Genomic DNA, 24,430 nt, shown 5'->3' on the forward strand with positions numbered 1-24,430 from the left:
GCTCTTAAACAGTGCTTGTAGTCTTCGCACTTAAAACAAAGTATGTCAGTCTTCACACTATCTCATATTATTCTCAGTACCAAAATATTGTTTGAAATGTGAAGGATTCACAAACAAGGATCTAGGAAAAGATACCGCACTTATTTGAATTGGGGAAATGTATTAACAGGAGGTGCGTTCGTCAACAGAGTCAGATCCTTTCGATTCTCCTAATCGTGGAAGAACCTTCCACAACAGACACTTGTGTGGATATGTGTGGCTCGCACACTCAGAAAGGATCAGTTCACACAAATCTGTATTTCTTCAATCTTAATTTTTTCTTTCCTGCAGTAGCCAACGCGTTTCGTCTTTTTGAAAGACTTCTTCAGGGCTCCTCACTCAATGTTCATTTGCCACTGAGTGTTTCTCCTTCCTTTTGGTCACCGTGAATTTCAGTTTCCTGTAATAGCATTCCTATAGAATTGTCACTCTCGTTTTGTCATCCAAGTCCTATCTCGACACCTATTTGACTCTCTCATATGTATTAGATAGTCTTCATAATGCATAAAACCTCAATCTCAGAAAGTTATTATCAAGATCCAGGCCCACGCAGTTTCAAACGGGCATGTATTCTGGCCACTGTTGATCCCTTCCTCTATAAGTGCATAGATACGCGTTATGGTCAATCTCCGCGTGTTTGCACATTGAGTGAGGAGCCATGAAGAAGTCTTTCAAAAAGATGAAACACCTTGGCTACTGCAGAAAAGAAAAAATAAAGATTGAAGAAATACAGATTTGCGTGAACTGATCCTTTCTGAGTGTGCGAGCCACAAATATCCATACAAATGTTTGAAATGTGATCAACGCAAATTATAGAATATTGGATAACACTCAATTTAAGTGAAATCTGAAATTTGTCCATCTTAAAATACATTTTGCCATTTGAGATTGCTTTAGAAAATGTGCTGAGCTAAGCATTCTTTGTTCCACCTATACAAATGTCTTTTAGTCACATAATTTAAACTATTATTTTATATCTCTGAAATCTAACCTGAAAATGAATGGACAAAGACTGTATCCTCCAGACCATCTGTATAAATACCTTTATAGTTTCAATTATATTTCCTTTGCCTGGCTTGTGAAGATCTACAGGTTCTATATGGGAGAATTATTTAATATTTGTCGATGGGAAATATGGAAAATGTTACTGACTTGTAACAAACGGTTTGCAGCCCTGTAGTGCTGCAGATTGACATGCTTTGCATGCTCCCGCCATCTAGTGATGGGCACGGACATTGCATTTCCAGAAGTGTGTCGTGTTTTGTGTTTATCTTAGCAGAGATATGTCCAACTTGCCTGTGGTATTCAAGGCTGGTCTTGAAGAGACCGCACCACTACAATGGATGAATTGTCATCCTGGTGCTCAACGTCAAATTTTGAGGTCGAACGGAAAGACCTGCGACAGGTCCGCAGCAAAGAGAAGCCATAGTCCTAAGAACCCGCCACGACCAGTGTGATGTCCATGTGGCGGAAACATGAGACAGGTGGCAAGGCCCCACATCAGAGGGAGGAACCCGGTCGCGAAGGAGGAGAGGAGAGTGGCACGCCATAGGGCGAACCACCACCACAGGCATGCAAGAGGGGAAAGGAGAAGAGTGATAGGACATAGGATGCGTGCCAGCACTGGAAAGGTGTTCATCAAAACGAGCCAGCCACCGGGGTGCAGAGACGTCACTGGAGATAGCTCCGCGGGAGGACCAACCGTAAACTACTAGCACGCACAATCTACATCCGGGTCTCAAGCTTCAGTGCGACCGTCCACTCACCTGTACCCGTAAATGGCCACCCAGTCTCTCCAGTCCTCCTCACTACATGAAGTCACCTAATGCAAGAGATCGCCGCCTGTTGCCCAAGTGTAAGGAAATTATTGTATTCATCATCCAGGTGCATCATCACCATGAACATCTAAGGAGCAGCACCACCAGAGTGGATCTAAACATTCAAGACATCCGGAGTTCAACAAGGCACGCCTGGCGCTGTGGGAGGCTAGCCACCCAGGAACCTTCTCTGTGCCCCCGTAAACCTGAAGTCTGCTGAAGAAGCATATACCCGACCATTGGACTAGCCACCCTTGGGGTTACACGAGGCTTGGCCATGGCCCTCAGCACCCATGCAGTCACGTGGCAATCCAGGGGCAAGGGCCTCAAAGGAGTTCCGGTGAGAGGGTATCCGAATCTGAGAGATGCATCGGCAGCAGCTCCACGACAGGCACCAGGAAGCGTGGAGGTCGCAGACTGAGACTGGTAAGCTAAACACCATCTGATGGAGGCATGTGAACATGCGTCCTAAAGGTGAGAGCACACAGATTCTGAGACGCCACCCTTTGCGGCTGCATGAGTGATTTGGCTGTGGTCCTGTTGGCAGTGATTCAGCGCAGCCTACGAGAGGCCCACATGGTCCCATGGAAGCTGGGCAGGAAGGCCCTCCAGGAGACTCCAGTGAGAGGGGAGTTCAGGCAGTAGAGGCAAGTCGGAAGTTGCTCTGCTAGCAGGAACGGGGAAGCATCCTCACCTCCAAAAAAGGTCCTCATCCACCAAGGTCATCCTCAGTATTTGCAGGTTTGCGGTCCACCCTAACCTGAGCGCCTGCTAGAAGATCGCCAAAGTAGACTCCACCACCGCTCCTGACGCAGAGCTATTTGAACTGTATAAATACACTCAGACACTGCGAGACCAGGCTGGTCTGAAATACATCACTGAGGTGGACTAAAGCCTCCTGACAGTGCAGCCCAGGGCTCCAGCACTGTCCGGCAGATGGCCTGAAGAGACTCACTGGTGCTGTGTATTATTGTTTTGTTTTTTCATAGGTTGGAATTTAGTTTTTTTCATTAAAGTTTGGGAGGGATGTAGTGTCCTGGGGGAAAAGCTCTAGTATTCCACCTGTGTTGCACCCACACTATACACCCACCCAATTACAGGTGTCACCAGTCAGGTGGCCCTGCAAATAAAAGGGGCTAGGTGCACATGCCCTGTGCCAGTGCAGCATGTGGGCCTAGTGGTCCAAGACACAACAATGCCCTTACTAGAAATAGGTCCAATGCATTAGGGTGTTTTGCTCTCGTTATTCACAAAGTAGTAAGTGTGACTTGATGCTGCGTGCAGTGTGAACAACAACTCGGATGTTAATGTGTTATAAATATTTCAACACATTCCCATTCTAAGGGAGTTACTTCTAAGTATAACTTATATTCCTTCATCCGGACTCTTCTCAGCTGAACCATTAGTACACAAGAGGTCATATAACTTACCTTTGTCATATATAAGGTGTAGTAGCCTCCCCCTCCCCCCCACCTCACTATTAAGGCTGTTGTAAATGAGACTTGCAGGACATACATGGAATCAAACATCGGTGGATCCACAGGTATGTGGACATTGTATCTTAAAAGTTTAGATCTGGTCATTAGCCTCCCGCCGTATGCTGTATTTGTTGGCGGCTAACTGAACATATTAAAGGACAGGGCAACTTTTCCTTCATTGGAGTACTTCATTGTTTTATGGTCTTGAAAATCCAATTTAGTTAATGAGATTGACTCAAACTCCTGGAGACATTGCAGCTTTTGCACTCAGGTTTTTATGGAAGACCTTTTCAATGGGTCTTTGACACACATTCCTGAGGTTGGTGCAGTCCTAATGAACAATTACAAACAGTGAAGTAACAGTAGTCAAGAAACGAGGTAGGCCAATGGAGGCAGACAGGTGACAGTAAGTTCCAAGTAGTTAACATATTCTTGTTGGTTACTTTGCCTGGTTTGATGAATGCTTAAAGGTTGAGCAGTCCTACCTGGAGCATGGAGAAATTATTTTGTGTGTCTTAAAGGTAAACATCACAACCAAAGGATCTGACCCCCCCCCTAAGGTCAGTAATCGTTTCCAACCCTGTGTTATTACTCCGGTATGGGAAACTATTCCGTTTGTGGGGGATCCAATTAGATTCAATATATCCGATACCCGACATATGGAATTTTTTAGTGCTCCGTACAGTTGCAAAGCGTTCTGGGGAGTCCACCTTTTGTCTAGGAAAGGATATAGGAGTAGGCAGACGTCAGATACAGAATGAAACCATGCTGATTATTCAAACTATCTATGGGTTCTGAGTAATTGAATAAAAAAACGGTAGGTTCTGAATTCTGCAGGTTTATTACCTTGCACTGCTGTGCTTAGAATCTCTAAGAACCTCAGGCACTGTTGGGTTTTGAGACTTTGGATCGGACAGCAGCTCACCAGATGATCTGCGATGGAGAAGAAAAGAGCTGGATCAGCCATCACCAACTGAACCCTTCTCTCATCAGACTTCAATTCTCTGTGTTCAGGGCAATTTCACTTCTCAATTTTCAGCAGCTTCGCATGTTGAAAGTCATCATGGCAGAAGGGGATCACAGTTTTATTGCCGGGTCTTCACATGTCAGACAGGTCCACTCCTCTCTCCTTTAAGTTGCAATCGCAAGCCTTTCTCAGACTTTTGGGTGTGTGCTTACCACACTAGGAAGACTGCCAATGATTCTGCCTTTGGTACTTCTGCCAAATAAAATGAGTAGATAAGCCAAAGGGATCAGCTTAAATCCAGTACAGGATCACAGCAGATGGACTGATCAAATGACCACTCTGATTCAAAGCCAACCCAGCCGTCTGAGGCTGACAATCACAACAAACTGCTTTTTGCTCTCATGTAACAGATCCATGGGCAACCAGCCACAGAGGTCCAATCAGTCTCTGGGGGAGTAGTGCAATATGGTGTGCAGTCTTTTGGATATGCTCTTGCCCACAGTTATTGTTTAGAGTTGCTCTGGTTTGGTCCACATCCACTCAGCACAAGGATTGTTTCGCTCCAGTTGAAGGATATTTTTTCAAACAGAAACACATGCAATTAGTTTACAATTAGTCACACTGGGTAGACAAATGCACTGCCTACCATTAGGCCCAATGGAGGTAGCACCCTACACACTTGGGTTTAGATACATCCAAGAGGAGAGGTGTCACATGGGCACCCTGCCTTTCTTGTACAAAAGCACATCCATGCATGCTATAGACAATCAGGAGGTCCAGTCATGGTACACTAGTATTAACACTGGAGAAGCTCAATCAATCGTTCAGTAATTTGTGACGTGCGCTCCTCACCCGTAAGGGTCTCAGAAGCTCTGTATCCTACTATTAATATTCAGCTATCACACACTACTGGTGGTGCCTTGTCCGGGGCAGGAGGACAGCAGTCATCATTGTTGAAAACAGTACTGCTTTGGTTGTGCCCAGACTACCCATCAGAGTCTACCACTTTGCTAGTGAGCAACAAATAAAATCAGAGAGCACTTGTCAGGAAACTCAAGACATCTCCTGTACAAGAAAACATACATTCAACGTGAATACAAATTAGGAGCAGGTGAGTGAATAGTTTGGGAAAGAGCTATGAGTAAGAAAGTGTTTACTGCAAAGATTTTAAGCTGCATATATCTTATAGACTATTAAAAAAAAGTTGTGTGCGGATAAATAATTTGAAGGCATTCTCTTGTGAGCTTTACAGATCTTTTTGAAAGCTTTGTAGATTACACATCAGACAACCTTGTAGCCAAATCACCAATGTCTTCATGGGAACGTTTACCAGATCACATTTCCTGCTTAGCAGTTTTTAGGCAACAGCTGTCCTCCTTAGACCAGAAGGTATAGTCGTAAAATGTATCTTTGGGTAGGACTTCTTCTTACAAGTCTGAAGGCAAGGTTGATTTTTACACACACCTAACAAATACACCATGAGACCATTATTCCCCCCCAACCTCTACCGGGTTGGGCTAGTATACGTGAAACTATTCGATCTTGCCAATCACCATAAAAGTCAAGACCATGCATGAGTGTGCTGATGGGGGAGAGAGGGGATTCAGATTAGAAATGGTTGTCAATTTGTACATAACTAATGAAGAAAGTTGGGCCTTTTGAGTGGACTGTGGTTAGTTCCAAGAGTTTGACAGTATGTCTCTTCCATTTCCTACCTGACCACACCAGGCTAGAAGTTTCGTTTCTCGGAGGATAAATCCACCAAATTTTTTGTTTGGCTACATGTACTTTTGGCAAATGCTCACATACTGTATATTAGGTAATGTTAATATCAAATGTCAAACTGAGATGAGATGTGCGAGTACTCTGGTTCTTCCAACCAGAATCTTTTTCCAGAATGTACCCCCATTTGTCTCTTCACCCTAAGCTTAACAAATCATGAGTTGTCTCGGCTGACTCCTGTAAAATGAGATAGGACCTACCATACAGAGTCTAGAACGGAAAAGCCCAGTAAGCTTAACACACAACTCAAGTCAACTTTTTATGATGCAGCATTAAATTTAGAACCCTCAATGTAAAATGATGGGATCTCAGTTGGTAACCTACCCAAGGAATAACCGTTTAAACACAGACATAATGTAACCGTAACTTTTTAACAACAACCGTCATTATTTACCAACCACGACCACATATTATTGCAAATCTGATTGGGTAAATAAATACAGTCATTCAGAATGGGAAACTGGCAAAATAAAAAACACAACCACACAATACCTGAAAAGCTATCCCGATATTCTTTCCATACTGGTAAGCAATTTCATGAACCTTTGGATCCGGGCATCCCAGAATTGACACCTGAAAAAAATAACTAAGCTGTATAGTAGATAATGGCTTAATTGTTTTTTATTTCTACTTTTCACAGACAATGCATAATTGGCTATTTCAGAACAATTGCTCCGGAACCATGATAAATCACACCCACTTAACACAAATAATGGACAGATTCTCCGTTCAGTTATCCAGTCTGAATAATTACCAGGTCTTGTATTTTAAATGTGATCCGTGATCTCACAGATTGAAGAACCTTTATACTTCATGAATGTAATGCTCGACTGCCAGTAGACATTTGTAAGTTAAAATATTTTCTATTTTGTCTTATATTTAATAATTTCTAGTAAGGAGGTCATATGTGAAGAGCTATAATCTTTTCCAAAGAAGCTACATAGGTACATGGAAGCCAACGACTGCAGCAAATTGGGACAAATTACAATATCAGAGAGCTAGCGTACAATAATGGTGACACCATTACTGCACAATACCACTGAACATTTTCATTTTTTATCATCATCCATCAAACAATAGCTTACTGCTTTAAACAGGACTGCAGTTGGTGATGGATTATAGGAGAAAAATAAACACTCACAAAAGAGACAGATTAAGTAAATATTTCCACAATTAAGTGATCAGGCAGTCATTGCGAAAGGAAAGAAGGTGTGATAGTGTAGCAGCAGGGACTTAAACATAATTAGCTAAATAATAATACTAATGCATAGGTGAATACAAAAATGAGGTGGTAGCCACTGAAGAACTCAGTCCCCTGTCCTGAAACAAAGTATTAAAAAAAATATAAGAGAGCAGGATAGGAATAACCTGCTCCAAAAGGCCTTGTAGGGCTAAACACTTTTTTATTTTTACCACAAATATGAACAATAAATAAATAAAAATAAGCATAAAAGTACGCCTCCTAGGCTTAAAAGCAAAAGAAATATCACCCCCCCCCCCATAGGCTATGGAGCGGTGCATTATATTTTACATAGAAGCATGTGTGGCTCCTCTCCTCAAGCCTCCTTAAGCCCCCATGGACCCCATCCCCCAGGACTGAGGCATAATTAAAGGGGCGGGGGCCCACGACCCCATGCCCCTGCGCAGTGTGGGATTGGCAGCACAAGGGGAAGGAGGGTTGGCTGCAGAGGCTGGCCACAGGCCAGGCCCTGCAGTCAACCCCTGCTGCATTTAAATAACTATGGAAATTCACAAAAAAAAAATCAAAGGTTACAGAGGTGCTATAGTTAGGAATTTTCATTAATAAAACCTTAGAAATTCACACAAAAAAACAAAAAGAAAGAAAACAATTCTGCGCCTTGAGACTGGCACAAGTGATTTGCACTGCTTTACGAATCCTGAAGATATGTATACATTTTCACCCCCAACCCCCCAAAAAAACAATGATTAGAAGGACGTTCAAGTTAGGTTCTGAATTTACACACACAATATCATTTCAAGTAACTAGAACTCGTGCTTTAAGGGAACTATTACATCTACTTACCCCACATAGTACAGAAATGAGCTCCTATAGCATCATTATCATCATCATTGCAACATTTAGTATGAAATTATTAATGCATAAACTGTGGATGGCGGCGACATGAGTTCTAGTTACTTGCAATACCTAACTATAACAGCTGAATTTCTACGGTTCTGTGCATGTAAATTCAGAATCTAAGTATAAAGTTTGTTTTAGATCACACACACAAAATTTGGCAGTGGAAATAAACCGTAACATATGTATCAGTTGCTTCCCATTAGAAAAAAGTTCACCAATTACATATTTTTAAAATATCAAAATAGGGGTTGAGACTTACCAAACACAGATTATATTAATTGATGACAGATTTAACTAATGTTACAGAAAGCACAAATAATTAATCTGCACTAAAGAGTTACTAGTACGTTACATTTTGTCAAAACTTTAGGGGAATTAGCTATATATGGTTTTCATTGACAGTTTAGAATTCCTCCTCATACTCTTATTTATTATGTCATCCATTGACATTTTATTTAACATTAGGAACAGTTGTTTGTACAGGATTTACTATAGTCTACTACATTTTTAAAATGTTACAATACACCAAGTAGTTCAGTGACTAAAGGCAGTCGCAAGCCTGAATATTGCAACCCCTAACCTTGGCAAAAGTGAATTTCAAGCAAAGGCCTTGTGGCGCAAGCAGAGGAGTGCAGACAAATTATTTATAGCCCGCTTGGCAAATATTTGTGATTGCTACAGGTTTATTTGGGCTGAGTCCAAAAAAACATGTTAAGCACAGTTTATCAATGTTGGAATTGATCCTAATCTTGCAAGCACAATTCTGTAGACAGGAGAAACACTGAGTGATATGTGACTGATATGTGACTGTTTTCATTTTCTAAGTATTACTGGAAGAGAAACAGAACGTACATACTGCTTTACAACTGTTGGCTATGAGACTAGCAGTCTTCTTAAAGGTTTTTTCGAGGTAGTGTGCAAATCTCTCATTCTCGTCTTCTTTTGAGCCAAGTTGAAGAAATTCACCTAAAAGGAAGATTTAAATGCTTTATTTAGGCTATCATAATTATCATGCAACAATCTGTTGTTAGGAAAAAATCACTGTAACAGAAGCAAACGAAGTTACACACAAAGTAAACTCACCCTAAAGAAACATTAGGTCATTGCATTTGTTATGAACAATTCTTGAAATCTTAGGCAAGAAGATAACTACAATGCACCTCCAGGGAAAACGCTAACAATCCTCAAAGATAGAGTTGTATGTGGTTGGAGTGACAGATCTTGCCCTGCTGCTGCATGAGATGGTCCTGCCTGAGGTAGATAGCTCTATGACGGTTCAGAACCATGTTTGTCTGGCCTACATGGAAGACACCAAGATGAAGGTGAGAAATGTTTGTTGTAGCTTCTTTAACACAAAAGGAATAAGAGGAGAAGAAACGTAGAGAAATATCCTTGACCAGTTCACATATCAGGCATTGCCTATGGACTGTCGGTGTGGAAACCTGGAGGTGAAGTTTTGAGATTTTGCATCTTCACAAGTGGCGAATATGTCTATTTGCAGGAAACCCTAGCACAGTAGGCAAGGATTTGTGGATGGAGTTTCCCCTTGTGAACTTGATGTGACCAGCTGAGCAGGACCCAAAAGTCTTTGTATACTACCAGTAGATACTCCACTAGAAAATGTATTTAATGGCGCCAGTGCTGAAAGCTGTGGCGACTGAGTACTGCAATGTTTCAGTAGGCAGTATATGGTGGTCATGTTGTCTATTTTTATCAATACTACATTTCTCAGAGTGTTCTGGAAGGAGGATTGGACAGCAGGATAAATGTAGAGAAGTTAGAGGTAGTTGGTGCGAAACCCCTGTTGCTACAGTGACCAGGGACTCTGAACTGTTATGGTGTGGCGGTGCAACTGAGAAAAAGAAGCATGCGCCCATGGTGATGGTCTTGCCAAAGAAAGATGCGACCATGGTGTTGGTCTCCAGTGGAATGGGGTCCAGGAAGGGTCTGCCCTGCAACCGATTGTTGCTGTTCCACAACTGCAGAGAGTGAGGAGTACTGGCCTTCACCAACATGAGATCCTGTAGATGACCCTGAGCGTGGGACCATTGTGCTGGAAGCAATTCCTGCATGTGATCTGGCGCGGGGAACTATGGCAATGTAAGAAATCATCACTCCTAAAAAGCGCATTACTGAGAGGCAACAATTTAGCTAAAAAAAGAGGCAGTAGTTGATGGAAAGCTAGCACTCTGTTAGGGTTGGATTAAGTCAAGCCTGTGATGACACTGAGGATTGACCCTAGAAAGGGCCTAATTTAGATGGGCTTGGTGGTAGTTATTGTAAATCCCAAGCTGTGGAGCAGGGAGATGACAGCTTGAGTGCGAGCTAGGCACTGCTCTTGGTCAACCAATTTAAATGGTTACTTACCAGTAGGAGTAGTTTTGCACTGCAGCCAGAGTTAATCTGGATTTAGATACTGTGCATTTATTCCATCATCTGGTGGGTGGGAATCATGTTTTGTCCTGTTTTTTGTGTGGAGTCAAACATAATTTGGTGATAAGACCATCCCTTGTGAGATGTCACACAGGACCCCGGAAGTTCATGTGTGTCGCCACCAGTTTAGATTTTATTTTCCATTCTTTTCTTTCTTTTTCACCCTTTTCCTTTTTTGCACATATTGTTCCACGTACTTCCTCCAGTCTTGAATCTCAGTTCTCTTCGGTTTGCTTTTTCCCCCATTTCAGGGGAGGCAGGCGGGTCGCATGTGAATCCAGAAAACTCTTCAGACTGCAAAACTACTCGTACTTTCAAGTAACCATTTCGCTTTGCAGCAGGAATCCTCTTCTGGATTCTAATGCTGTGCATCTGATTACGTAGTGGTGTTTGGTTCTCTGGGAAGTATGGGTTGAAATGTAAGTGAATTGGCAAACAGGTGTTTAGTACCTGTTGACCCACCTGTGCTTGAGTTTTTAAATGGATGTCCATACAGTAATGTTTGATGACGGTGTGTGGGGTCGCCTAGGTTCTAGCCATGCAGATGTCGGCAAGCGGTATGTTTGCCAGAAACGCCAGGATTGCGTCTTCTTCCTGTTCAAGTGCACCCTGGGCCGTGTGGCTAAGGTCTTCCCCACCTCTACATAGCATATTTTGATAGTTTCCACTATACCCCGTTCGCAATCATTCCCTTGGTTACCTGTGTACCGCTGCTCCCCTGGCAAAGGAGACGTAGAGCTGGTCCCCCCTTTCGGATTGGTTTGGTCTCTAAGTTGGAAGCACATGAGTGCTCTTAGCACATCCAAGGTATGGAGTGCCATCTCTGCTTGAAAGATGCTGAAAGAAGGCTGGCAGTTGGTTCTTCTGGTTGACATGGAAAGGCGGTACCACCTTTGGTAGGAACTGTGGGTTTGTTCTCAGGCCAACCTTGTCCATGTGGATTTGAGGTTCTAGGATTGTAGGTGCTTGTACTCGCTAACCCTGCTGAGTGACAGGATAACTATTAGCAACGTTGTCTTTAGGGTTAGGAACTTCAATCCCATCTTGGGCATTGGTTCAAATGGTTCTGCCATGGGTTCTGTATTTAGGTTCCACATGAGTGCTAATGCTGCTCTTGGTGGCAGCACGGTTTGATCCTTCCAGGAATCTTTTTATTATTGGTAGTGTGACAAAGGTGTTGCCACTTGTTCTTCTGATGTAAGCGTCTATGGCGGTCAGGAGGACCTTTAGTTATGTGCACTGTTCCCAATAAGGCGCCCGCCCGCGCACACTTCTCTACCCCGAGCGCGCAGTGCCATGTGTGGAGCATAGACAGACGGCATATCCCGCAAGAGTATTTACGGCGCTGCTTTTCAAAGGCATTTGCAGATGGGATTTAAACAGGCATTCAGCTATCACCATCTTAAATAGTACATGTTGCTGCATAGAAACCTCCGGACTATGATCAGGAAGTGGCTGTTTACATCCATTCGGATTTGTATTGTTTTGGTAGTAACGCAAGGCTGCGGGACAGATCGAGTGCTTTTGTTCAAGTATCCATGTTAATTGCAGCTCGTGAAGGGGCTGCAATTAACATGGATACTTAAATGAAAGCACACAATCTCCCCCGAAGACTCTCTTTACTACCAAAACAATACAGCAATTCAGCAAACAAGGCAGATTAACCTAGAAATACACGCAGTATTTTTAAACTTGCTGTATTGTTTTGTTAGTAAAGCGAGGCTGCGGGGAGATCGTGTGCTTTTATTTAAGTATTCATGTTAATCGCAGCGTGTAAAGGGGCTGCAATTAACATGACTATTTATGTAAAAGCACACAATCTCTCCCGCAGCCTTGCTTTACTAATAAAACAATACAGCAAGACTAGGGCCGGCTTTAGCGCTGGCGGCGCCTAGTGCGACAATGTTAGTTGGCGCCCACCCAATAACCACCTCCACCATGGATTCTCTCACTAACACCCTTTAACAGTGACCAAATCCCATTAACCACTCTCTCAGATACATTGAATTAGTTGTATAGCGAAACTCATACCATTAAAGGATGTCAGAGGCATCACACACACACATAACACATAGACAATCAAACATAAGTTGTGTAAATCAGCTTATAGGAAATGCTACATAAGCCAAAGGACTAAAAGTGTAGGAGTCACATGCCATCCATACTGGTAGGCCGTATAGTTTAGGGGTGCTTGGTGTAGAGAAGCACAAACTCAGATCCGGTAAAAAAAAGAAACAGCATAGTTGGGAGTTTTATTTAATAATAAGAATTGATTTCTACCCATATTAACCCTTTTTGCAACATTAATCTATGCTCTAATGTATACTTTGCAGTGTGTATGCAGTTCTATGATGAAACTTAATGCCGCACTATTCTATATTACTTTAGGTTATAAATTGCAAGTAACAAAAGGATTTCTCTTTTAAAAGCAGTAACCTGCTGATCTATTTACATTGTATGCACTCTGTAATCTACATGGTACAAGTTGTTTGCAGCAGGCATATTAACCCTCTGCACTACCTTCACATAAGTCAAAACATCAACTATACAAAACTCCAATCTCTCTCCTAGAAGAACATTAATCACAGGAGTTAACTTGACATTTTTGTGAGGCCTGGTAATTGCTGGAGGAAAGGAACATGGCAGCTGGTGCTTTAAAAAACATACTAAACTTGCAAATACGGCGCCCCCAGGAAGCCAGCACCCGGTGCGGTGGCACTGGTCACACCACCCTAGAGCTGGCCCTGAACAAGACAGCCAAGGCAGACACGCAGTGTTTTTAAACTTGCTGTAGTATTGTGTTACTGAAGGGCGCTTCAAAGGTAGTACTTATATGTGCTCTTAATGGAGGCCTTGCAATATGGCCACAGGGTTTAGGATTGCTAGATCTGCTGCCTCATGAGGGCGTATCTAAGTCAGAATGAGACGAGATCTTCGAACAATGTGTTTCTTTTCCATCCACCAAGTAATGCGGATTTGTGAGATTGTGAGACAATTCACTCCTATTTTCCTCTGTGATATTGCATCAAGAAGGCAAGACACAGAATGGGATCAGAGTTAAAGGAAGTCTCTGCAAGTTACAGGGCCCAGCCCCTCCACTCTTTCATTGTATTCCAATAACTGCCAATTGCTATTGGTGATGCTGATTGGAGGACAGTTCTGATTTAGGGTTTACCGATGCGGGGCAATAATTCCTGTCGGGTTTGGATGTGGGGTACCCTTTTATGTTGTAGGATAGTTCAGGGCACCAGTGTAGGTGGGAGAAGAGAGGAGGCATTTAGTAGGGTTTTATGAGGTGCACAATGTGTCAGCCATCACAGCTCAGAGCAAAAGGCACACAATCCCCCCGCAGCAACGATCAATTTAGTAAGGAAATGCGTGAGAACGTTGACAAGGCGTGTGCTTTTTTGCAGAAGTTTAAAAAAAGAAAATACCAGCAGGAGACTTAGAACTGGGCACCATGCGGCCATGTGATTCAGTTCCCTTATCTGCAAGTAACTGAGAGCGCTTGGAGAACAGATAAATGTAAATCACAGACACTATAAAAACACCGGGCCATTTCCGTAATACAGTTTCCTCCTATGCAGTCAATACCCAAGCGCTGCAATTGGCTGCAGCATGCCATTGAGGTGACATTCAAGCTTGTCTCTTACAAATATGCTCTTTCCTCATCCACTCGGATGGGAGTCTGTTTTGCATAAAAGGATTGCATTTCTGAATATGCTTTAATACATAAACTAAACCCTGAGGTGTAACATGAATTGCTTTAAGGTAGCCTAACTGAGTGCTCAGTGCTAACCATGGGCCCTTCCCAGCCACTTTCACTGCTGTTGTGGTTGTTGTTGTTGTTCTCTACCCCAGCAAGTTTTTTTTCTTCCCTGCTCCCTTGAACCAAGGTTTTCTATTTCTGCTACCTACTGATCTGTGACTGCACCACTTCCCTACCCACATGTAGCAATGTTGCCCGTTCCTGTCATCCCCTGGTCTGTCACTGAACTTCGCCCCTGCCTACCTGCAGCAATGTGTAGTTTTCCTGCCAGCTTTCACTTTTTAGCTGAAAGCCTTACGCTGTCTGGTTTGCTAAAAACATTTTGGAGACATTCAGAAAGCTGACATAGGAATGCATTCTGCCCGTTGCTTACCGTTGGCTTGGGGTTTGTAACTCACATTGTCATGCTTTCTATTTGCTGGCTTTATTTGCTTTAGGCTGTCTAGCATGAGTTTGTCTCTCCCGTTGACCAAACTTTGATTACTGTATTCTTCCACAAACTCACTTTCTGTAAACAGGCCTTTACATCTTGGTGTTATCTTGTCACATTTGCGGTGCATTTAACCCCTTCACTGCGGCGGCTATTCCGCCGCAGTGCTAAGGGGGCGGGGCGGCCGCGCGGCGGCCGCATGCTGGTGACGGAACCGCTCCGTCACCAGCGTCGGTTGAGCTATGCTGGTGACGGAGCGGTTCCGTCATGGCCCGCACTGCTCAATAGAACCCTCAGCGCAGGCGCGGAATTCGCGCTGCGCATGAGCGTTCTATCGAGCGGGGCGGGCCATGACGGAACCGCTCCGTCATCAGCACAGCGCACCCGCAGCTGATGACGCAGCGGTTCCGTCATCAGCATACAAGGGGTTAAAGACTGAGGTCAAATGTCAAGCTTTCGCTTCAGAGGGGGCTTGGTGTTTACTTTTCTTTCTCTAACTTCAAAGTGAGAGAATGTATGCAACAATCCTGCAAGGCATCCATGTAAGAGGAGAGGGTGTAGGACTTTATTCCCTAGCACATAAAAAATGAACAGTGCTAATTTTTCAAAATAGATTAATATCAGTACAAATGTAGCAAACAAAATGTAAACTCTAAAGTGTGCTGGAAACAAATATTTGAATATGAGAAAACACAAATACAATAGGTGATGACTTATTCACACATTATTGTTTGTGTGGAGTTTTACCCCATTTTGGTATAAATGTAATGCTCATTTCAATTGAAAATGTGTTGTCTGTAATGGTAGTGCGCTACCACACCATGCATACTCCACTTTATACCACTCCCCTTCGCTCTATGCCCTTCCACTCTGACACGCCACTCCACTGTACAACATGCTACTCCACACCAAGGCACTCCACAACATGCCATGACACTCCACTCCCCTCCACACCACTTATCCCACACTACTCTACCCCACCCCAATCTATTATACTCCAAGGCACCCAATCTACCCCAGTCCACTCCAATCTACCTAACCCCACTTTACATTGCATGCACATTACACAGAAACACTGAATCATAGTGTGTAAATCAATGTATAGGTAATGTTACATCAGACCGAGGACTACAAGCTGTAGAAGTCACAAGGCATCCATAATGGTAGACAGTATAGTTTAAAAGTTCTTGGTCTGAAAAAGAACACACTGAGAATTTAAAATGTAACATCATGGTTGGGGAGTGGCTTTAATAATAAGAATTGATTTGTGCCCAAGTGAAACCTTTTTGCAGCATTAGGATAATGAAAGACTGGAGGGGAAATGAATAATGCTCTAATCTATACCTTGCAGTTTGCATGCAGCTCTTTGATAGTTAATAGCTCACTTTTCTATATTAGGATTTAAACTTATAAACTGCAAGTAACAAAAGGGGCTCTCTGACAGAAGCAGTAATGCTGTGATCTATTTACATTGCATGCAATTTGTGATCTGCATGGTTCACCTGCTTTGCATCAGGCATTTTGACCACCTCCACTACTTTATGAGTCAAAACTTCCACTAGACAAAAATCCGATCTCTCTGCAGCTGGTCCATCAATCTCCAGAGTTATCCAGCCAAAGTTAAACGGAGAAGCCAGTATTGAGCCCAAGTTTTCTGGTACCACAATGTTCAGCCACTAAATGTACATACTCCTCCAAGTCCACCTTAACACCTCCCAAGTCCCTTACCACTACCCTGCATGCATCAGAGCGGGTCTGTGTCACACCAAAACCAAATATTTTTGGCCCTTGGGAAAATATTTGCAGGTTGCCCATGGTCTATTGCAAATTTGAGTACATGCAAATGTGTGTGAATGGGACGCATATCTGTTAAAACATTGACATGGCAAAAGGTAAAGAAAGTGCAGGAGAGTGGCTGGATTGTGTGGGGAGGTGCAGAAACGTTTAGACTAATGGATGCTAGTAATGAAGCACAGGGGAACGTGCCTATTTGCCTAAACTGGAATCCCAGGTAACTATTTGGTCGTTTTTCCTACTGGAGTATCTGGGCCAGTCCTATTCATTAATTGTAACTCTTAGAGCCTTTGCTAACCATCTTGTCTTCAATTGCAGGTTTGCAGTCTGTAATGTATTTGGATTTGAATGGTCAGGTGTGAGTACCCACAAACACAAGGTAATTCTGTTTAAGTTCCACGTTGGATCTGGAGGGTGCTGGGTAAATAGATTCACAATCTGCACCCCTTTTCTTTTGCAGGTTTGTGAGACTGTGCTACAAATACAGTTGTACAGGCAGACGTGAGTACAGGCAGAACAAACAAGTAATTCTTTGGTAGAGTTACACTTTGGTGCATCTTGTGCATTGTACTATAACATACCTTACCCATGTTTTCTTATGTCGTAGGTTTCGGAGACAGTACCCCACACATTTAAACGGGCATACGTGAGTACAAGCAGAGCAGGCAATTGTTTGGTAGAGTTAAACGGTGGTGCATCTTGTGCATTGTAGTATACCAACATACCTTACCCATGTTTTCTTCTGTTGTAGGTTTTGCAGACAGTACCCCACACATTTAACAGGCATACTAGAGTAGAAGCTGAGCAGGTAATTGTTTGGTAGAGTTAAACTGTGGTGCATCTTGTGCATTGTAGTATAACAACATACCTTACCCATGTTTTCTTCTGTTCTAGGTTTCGCAGACAGTACCCCCACACATTTTAACTGGCATACATGAGTAAAAGCACAACAGGTAATTGTTTGGTAGAGTTCCCTTATGGTGCACATGGTATATTGCTGTATCACAAATTCACAATGTGCTGAAACAATCTTTACTTCTATTGCAGGCTCTACGGGCAGTACTACATTTAAGTTTGAAAGGGCATGGCAGTGGACAGAAAAATCCAGGTAATTACACTCTACGTTTTGCCGGCGATGCCTGAGTATTATGTGACAGACTGCAATAATGAATATGGGCATCAATTTTAGCCATGTTCCTTATTTTGCTGACTTTGTGGCCTAGCAGGCTAAACCCAGTTATCACAAATATGTTCAAGCGCAAAGCTGTACCTTCTGCAGAGTGTGATGCTTCACCACAAAGGAAGAAATGTTGCCTTGTATTCAAGGAAGAATGGATGAAAGAAATTGTGGATGCTGAGACACAAATTACAAAGCAAGGATTGCCTGCAACTTGGGGAACTATTTCAATACAGTCCTGACGTGGGCTTGATTTGCAAAGCATGTGCCAAAGCCAAGATTGTAGAGACTTTTCTACAGGGAAGAAATGGAGTGATGGCTGGAAACTGGGTTACCTGAAACGCTATCTAATTAGCAAAGTTCATGGGTGTGCCATGGTGATATTGAGAAACAAAAGTGCTGCTGCCAGGTTTGCTTTTGGAGTGTGGGCAATGTGGCCAGAAACTCTCACTTACAAAGCAAATAGAATGGAAGTAGTTGAACGACAAAGATCCCTGCCTGAGGACATAAAGATTCTCATCAACAAAGTGTTGCTGGCAGTCAAGATGAATACTTCAATGTTATCTGTACAAGACATCCATCACCACTTAGCTTTGTATGTGAAGATACCAGACAGCAGGAGGAGCAAGAACTATGCCTTTGAGTTCCTTGAGTCCATCAATAGCATGATACACCGTGAAGGTATGGCAGAACTTCGTAACGCTTTGTATCACACATTGATAATTGATGAGAGAACAGATATTTCTGTTACAAAAATTCTCATCCTGTACTTCAAGTTCCGACCTGTAACCTCAACAGAGCACAAAACACTGTTTGGGGGCATAGTGAAGCTGACTAGTTGTAATGATGTGGCTATCAATACTGCTGTGAAAGAATTCTACACTGCCAATGAACTGGACCTCATAAAAATGGTCATGTTCACATCCAATGGTGCGTCTCTGATGCTGGGTCAAAATAATGGTGTTGCTACTCGCCTTAAACAATCCATTCCCAATCTAGTTAAGCAGCATTGGGTCGCTCATCGAGAAGATTTGGAATTTGATGGCGCCTGGAAGAGGGTTCCAATGATTAAAGAGATGGAGGCATTATTAAGGACTGTCTACACTATGTTCTCCAGATCTCTTGCAAGGAAGTTCAAGCTGGATGAAATGGCATCGTTCACTGATTGTGAAGTGGTCTCTTTTCGACCATTGAATGAAGTACGGTGGCTTTCAAGGCATTTTGCTGATGGTGCACTAATTCGGAATTACGAGGCTGTTCTAAAGTACTTTGAGCATGAGAACGTTGTAGAGAATGATCCAGTTGCTAAATATTGTTACAAAAAGCTATCTGACTCAAACTAACATATTTCCCTTGCAGTACTTAATGACATTGATTGAATTTGCATCTTTGTGCAAACTGTTCCAAAAAAGTTATTGGACTACTGTTTAAGCTGTACAGTATGCAAGAGCAAACATTGGCCACATTAAGGAACACTATTTGGGGGACACTGTCTTTTGGAGCAGCAATGTAAGAGATATGATGGTATTGTACAAGGAAAGGCAAGAGTTTGACAGTGGGCCTATTTTGTCTTTTGTTTCCCTTCTTTGTGAGCATATGCAAAAAAGGTTATCTGAAGATGAACTGAAAGAATGGGCAAGTTTTGAAATCCAGGCAATAGCAACACAATCAAATCTTGATTTTGGGACTGAGAATATATAAAGACTTGTTGGAAAGTATAAAAAGATCTTGGTCCTGGGTGATTGTGAAACACCAGAAGATGTTGTTCGACAATACAGAGACTATAATTATGTGGTGGCAGAACATGTAAAGGGTAGGTTATTTACCACCTTAGAAGACATGGTGAATTTCCCTGTACGCAATGCTGCTCAGTATTGTGTGGCGTCTCAGCTTGATGTCTGCGCAATATTTCAAGCATTAGTGCAGATTGTGAACTAAGATTCAGCCTCATAAAGACTATCAAGAGTACATTGGGGAACAGACTAGAGCAGAAGCATTTGGATATGCTGATGAGGACAAAGGCCAACCTCCTGAATGGGAAAGTTGACCTTGATAGAGTTTATCAGCACTGGAAAAATGGCAAGGATCGCCGTGAGAAGCAACCCGGTCACCCATCTAGTGATGCCACTGGACGTGTCTGAACGTCTCTCCCCCACAGCCCATGTATGCCTGGATGTCAGTTTTACAAACTATCTCTGGCGGGATAGCCCAACATTACTCAGTAGCTTTCACATCAAATTGTAAATGTTATGTAATTTTGTAACTTATAGTGTATATGTGATATTGTATAGGCTCTCAACATTTCCCCACCCAATGAACAGTGCTCCAGTTAAGAATATTTGTAAAATCTTATGATGGTACCACCGTTGGAGTCTTGTGCTTTTCAAAACCTAAAGTATACTTGCCTGTGTAACCAATTCATGTCATGGTGTGTTTATCCAACTTGCAAACAAGCCTTAAGACCCTTAACGTGGCGCTGTATATGTGAAAATGCACCATCTTTTCACTTTAAGTAAACGTTTGGAATGACATTAGGCGTGCACACGTGCGTGGTCTGGTTCCTGGCTCACATAGCCATGGTTGCAGCTCACAGAGACCCTCCACTGTCGCACACAGAGGAAAAAAATTTAGAGGGAACATTGGTTATGTGTAGGTAAGGCCTCTGTCTAGTAGGTGGGTAAGGTATGTAAACACCATCACAAGTTCTGTCCTTGTCTCTAGTTGCTATTGATCTTTGCACCAGTCGATGTATCTGGCTCACGTGACCATGTAGCCTTTTCCGGTGCTCAGTTTACCTGCCTCTTTCAGGATTTCCATTCTTCCAGAGGGCAGTTGAAAGTGCACCAAACTATAGGTATTTAGTAGCCATGCCGCTAGGTTGTGTGTGGCTGCCTCCAAGTGACACATTCCCCTGTTCTGTGTGGTTAACAGGTCCCTAGCTGCCTTGATTGGCATGATTTGTCCTTTGAACATCTCTAGTAGAATACTAGGTCTGTCTGGCCCATTGTGTGGTGATTAGTATGAGTGACGTTCCTGGTTGTCTGCCCATGCCCAGCACTCAGGATCAGGGGAATCAGTGTAAAGGAGTAGGCAAATTTCCCTGACCAGTCTATCGACAGGACATTTTCCTTGGAATAGTGGTGTGGAAACCTGGACGTGAAGTTTCAGCATTTTGTGTTTGAGGATGCGAACAGGTCTATGCTTGGTGTTCCCCACTGTTGGAACACACTGTCCACTATGTCCTGCTAGACTCCCATTTGTGGGAGGGTTCTCTTGCCTGCTCAGTCTGTCAGCTTCTGTGTTCTGCTTCGCGGGAAGGTGTACTGTTAGAAGGGACGTGCTCTATTGGATCACCCACTTCCATATCTCGGTCCTAGTTTTGCCTGTGGGAATGACTTTGCTCCCCCTGCTTGCTAAGGTAGAACACAGTCATTGTGTTATCAGTCTCTATAAGCACTGCCCGCCACTTCACACGCGCCTGAAAAGCTTTCAGTGCTAGAAAGACCATATTTAGTTCCAGATAGTTTGTGTGTTTCACAGATTCCACAGGGCTCCAGAGATCGAAGATCTTCAGATTTCCTATGTGCACTCCTCAGCCCTTGTGGAATGCATCTGTTATGGTCATAGTGGGAGTCGGCAGCTTGGAAGGTCTCCCAACACTCGCGTTCGTCAGGTTGCACTATTCCATCTCCTTCTGAATCCTTGATGTGACAACCACTAGATCCTCTCAACTCCCCATGGCTTTTAACCATCCATTGCACATCCATGGGTCGCATATGCGGTCTTGCATGTGGAATGAGGGGAATGCATGAAGCCATTATGCCTATCAGCTTCATGATAGTCCTCACTGTCAGAGAAGTCCATTCCGGTAGAGGGGAGATTGATCCGCTCTGGAGGATGCCCTCTTGGGGACTGGGCATACATGTGCTGTCCTTGAGTCCAATGCTGCCCCCAGGAACACCTTCACCCTCTCTGTGACCAGTGATAACTTTTCATGATTTAAGGTAAAATCGAGATTTTGAAGCACTCTGATGACTGTTTGCATGTCCCTGTGGCATTTTTGTTTCGACTTTGCCTTTACAAACCAGCCGCCCAGGTATGAGCAGATGTGTATACACTGTATTCTCGGGTGTGCTGCCAACCCTTTTGTTTACACTCAGTCCACAAAGAATTAGAGGTATTTCTTGTGTCTCTGGTTCATTGGTATGTGAAGGTAGGCACTGTTTAGGTCAAATGTAGCCATATAGTTTCCCCTTCGTAGGAGTGGGATCATCTCTTGTAACTTTGTCATTTTGAAATGCTTAGTTCATATGAGCTTATTAGGTACCGGAGGTCTAGGATGGGTCTCAGTCTAAAGAGAGTGAGAGAGTGAGAGAGTGAGCGAGCGAGCGTGTGTGTGTGTGTGTGTGTGTGTGTGTGTGAGTCTCTCTCTCTCTCTCTCTCTCTCTCTCTCTCTCTCTCTCTCTCTCTCTCTCTCCCTCCTCTAAGGGTGGCACAATAAGTGATGCAGCCCTTAGAGGCCTTCCCTGGTGACAGTACCCTTGGTACATATGGTATCATTTATAATGGACTGACATTTGGCCAAAGGGTGCCAATTGGGTTTTGTATTAATGCCATTTAGGGAAACAACATAGGCCCTGGGTACCTGGTTGGCAGGAACCCAAGGCACATTCAGTCAAAGTACATCAACAGTTTGACAAAAAGTGGGGGCAGCCATAAAATAAAAAGTGACCACTTTCTTACATCATATGAATCACTTTCTTGTTCCTCCCCTCGCAGGTTGCCCTCTGCCTCCGGACTTCACTCGAAAGGGCTGACTCATCGAGTGTTTGCCACTGCTGTTGAGCAGATTGGCGTGCAACTTGTTGCTTGAAGTTCTGCTGCTGGAATTGTTACAGGGTTGGTTGTTGAGATACCTGCTCTGCCTTTTGGTCTTCTGTTGGAGGCACCTCCCCTCCTGAAGAATTGTCTGAACTGTAAGGCCCCCGTGGCCTTACCTGAGTCAGTGTCCTCCTTGATTTGTTGGAGTGCTACATTCCCGGCGATCCCAAAGAGAGCCTTCCCTGTAAACAGCATGTTTATGAAGGAAATATTTACCTCTGCTTTGGAACTGGAGATGCTGAGCCATGCGTGCTTCCTCAGTCTGTTTGCCGGCGGTGTCTACTGCAACTAGCGCATATCTGAGGCAGGAGTTGCAGATTTACTTGCCCTACTGGATGACTGCTTTCACTCTGTTTTTGGAACTCCTTTGGGAGGTGCTGTATCAGTCCTTCCATTTGTTCCTCATTGCTGGTGGCCATATCTGTTGAAAGGACCGTTGGAATTTGCAATTCTCCATTGCTTGGCGCCTCCCTTTCCCTCTTCCTAGCCATCATGTCCATTCTCTTGCTTTCCTTCTCAGGAGGAGGTACGGTCGATGTGGGGGCATTGTTCCTTTTTCTGGCTGTGTCTACTATGATACGAGTTTGCTGGTACTTTCCCTTGAAGTACTGGGGGTCTCGGGTGGAATGCTTCAATTGTTCTCCACTCAAGAAGTAATCGCCCTAGCTATGGCAGGTTCCTTGAAGGCTTCTTTGCCCTGATCTAAAATTCTGGGAAACATTGACAGGTATAAGTTCACCCTGTAAAATGGCATCAGATTTTCTAGGAGGATGCAAGATTTCTCACTCTCTTCCTCTAGCCATAAGTGTCTGTCACCCACTTGATTAGTCGACTGTACATGGGAACGTCATCCAGGGATGAGGGCCTCAAGGGGTAGCTGTCGACTCCTTCCTGAAAGGATTTGGCATCGAAATCCTGTCACTGGTAGCTGAACTAGCCCGGTTTTTCTACCAAACAGGACTGTTCATCCACGTCCTGACTCTGGAAGATGGCGCTTGTCGTCCGGTGCACATAATGAAATACAAATCCTTGTAAAGAACTCTTAACCCCTCTGGATGAAGGAGCAGAACATATATTACAGGACCATTTATTTTGGATATTACAATCAGAGATCTATTTATATATAATGCAGGGCATTTCAAGAGAAAATATATCAGGATTTTGGAGATAATCTGCAACCCTGGGGAAGTCCACATGGAGAAAAAGCATTGGCTAGGCGGACTATCCGTATCCACAACAGAATAAAAACAAGCACTGGCGTTGCCAATAGGTCTCGCAGTAGGAAAGTTGGAGCTATTTGTTTTGTAAATGACACATTTTATATTTATGTGTTGGTTTTGAAAATCGCGAAATTAATTGTTTTGTTATTTACAATGCCAATACTTTTAACTTTTGCAAATGTGACACTCATAGTATTTCTAATGCAAATGTTTTGTATTTACGTGACTTAGAAGTATTGATATTACAAATAACAATGGTTTTTAAATAATTAATACTTAAATAAAAGTTATTGTAATTTATAATGGCAATAGCTTAAACTGTTGTAAATACCTTTTGTGAAGATTATGTTCAGTGTATTTTATTGTGAGGAAAATAAAAGAACAGAAGTGAAATATTAACGTATTTTTGTGACATTTGTGTAATGTGAGAGAGTGTGAGTGAGTTTGAAAAGGGTGATTATGTGTGTTGCACGTGAGCAGTGGGAGGTGTTGCACGTGAGCAGTGGGAGGTGTTGCACGTGAGCAGTGGGAGGTGTTGCACG

General features: G+C 43.2%; 1 protein-coding gene across 2 annotated transcripts in view; it reads right to left on the reverse strand.

The window, feature by feature from the left end:
- The window catches only part of PDSS1 (decaprenyl diphosphate synthase subunit 1), a 299,714-nt gene that overhangs the window by 100,522 nt on the left and 174,762 nt on the right, over positions 1–24,430 (reverse strand). For both annotated transcript variants that reach the window (XM_078663430.1, XM_078663431.1), the window contains exons 7-8: positions 9,041–9,150; positions 6,576–6,656 (exon numbers count right to left, since the gene is read on the reverse strand). In XM_078663430.1, coding sequence (XP_078519556.1) covers positions 6,576–6,656; positions 9,041–9,150 — 191 coding nt within the window. The remainder of the gene's footprint in view (positions 1–6,575; positions 6,657–9,040; positions 9,151–24,430) is intronic.

The sequence above is a fragment of the Lissotriton helveticus genome, chromosome 10 (assembly GCF_964261635.1).
Source record: "Lissotriton helveticus chromosome 10, aLisHel1.1, whole genome shotgun sequence".
Lineage (NCBI taxonomy): Eukaryota > Metazoa > Chordata > Amphibia > Caudata > Salamandridae > Lissotriton > Lissotriton helveticus.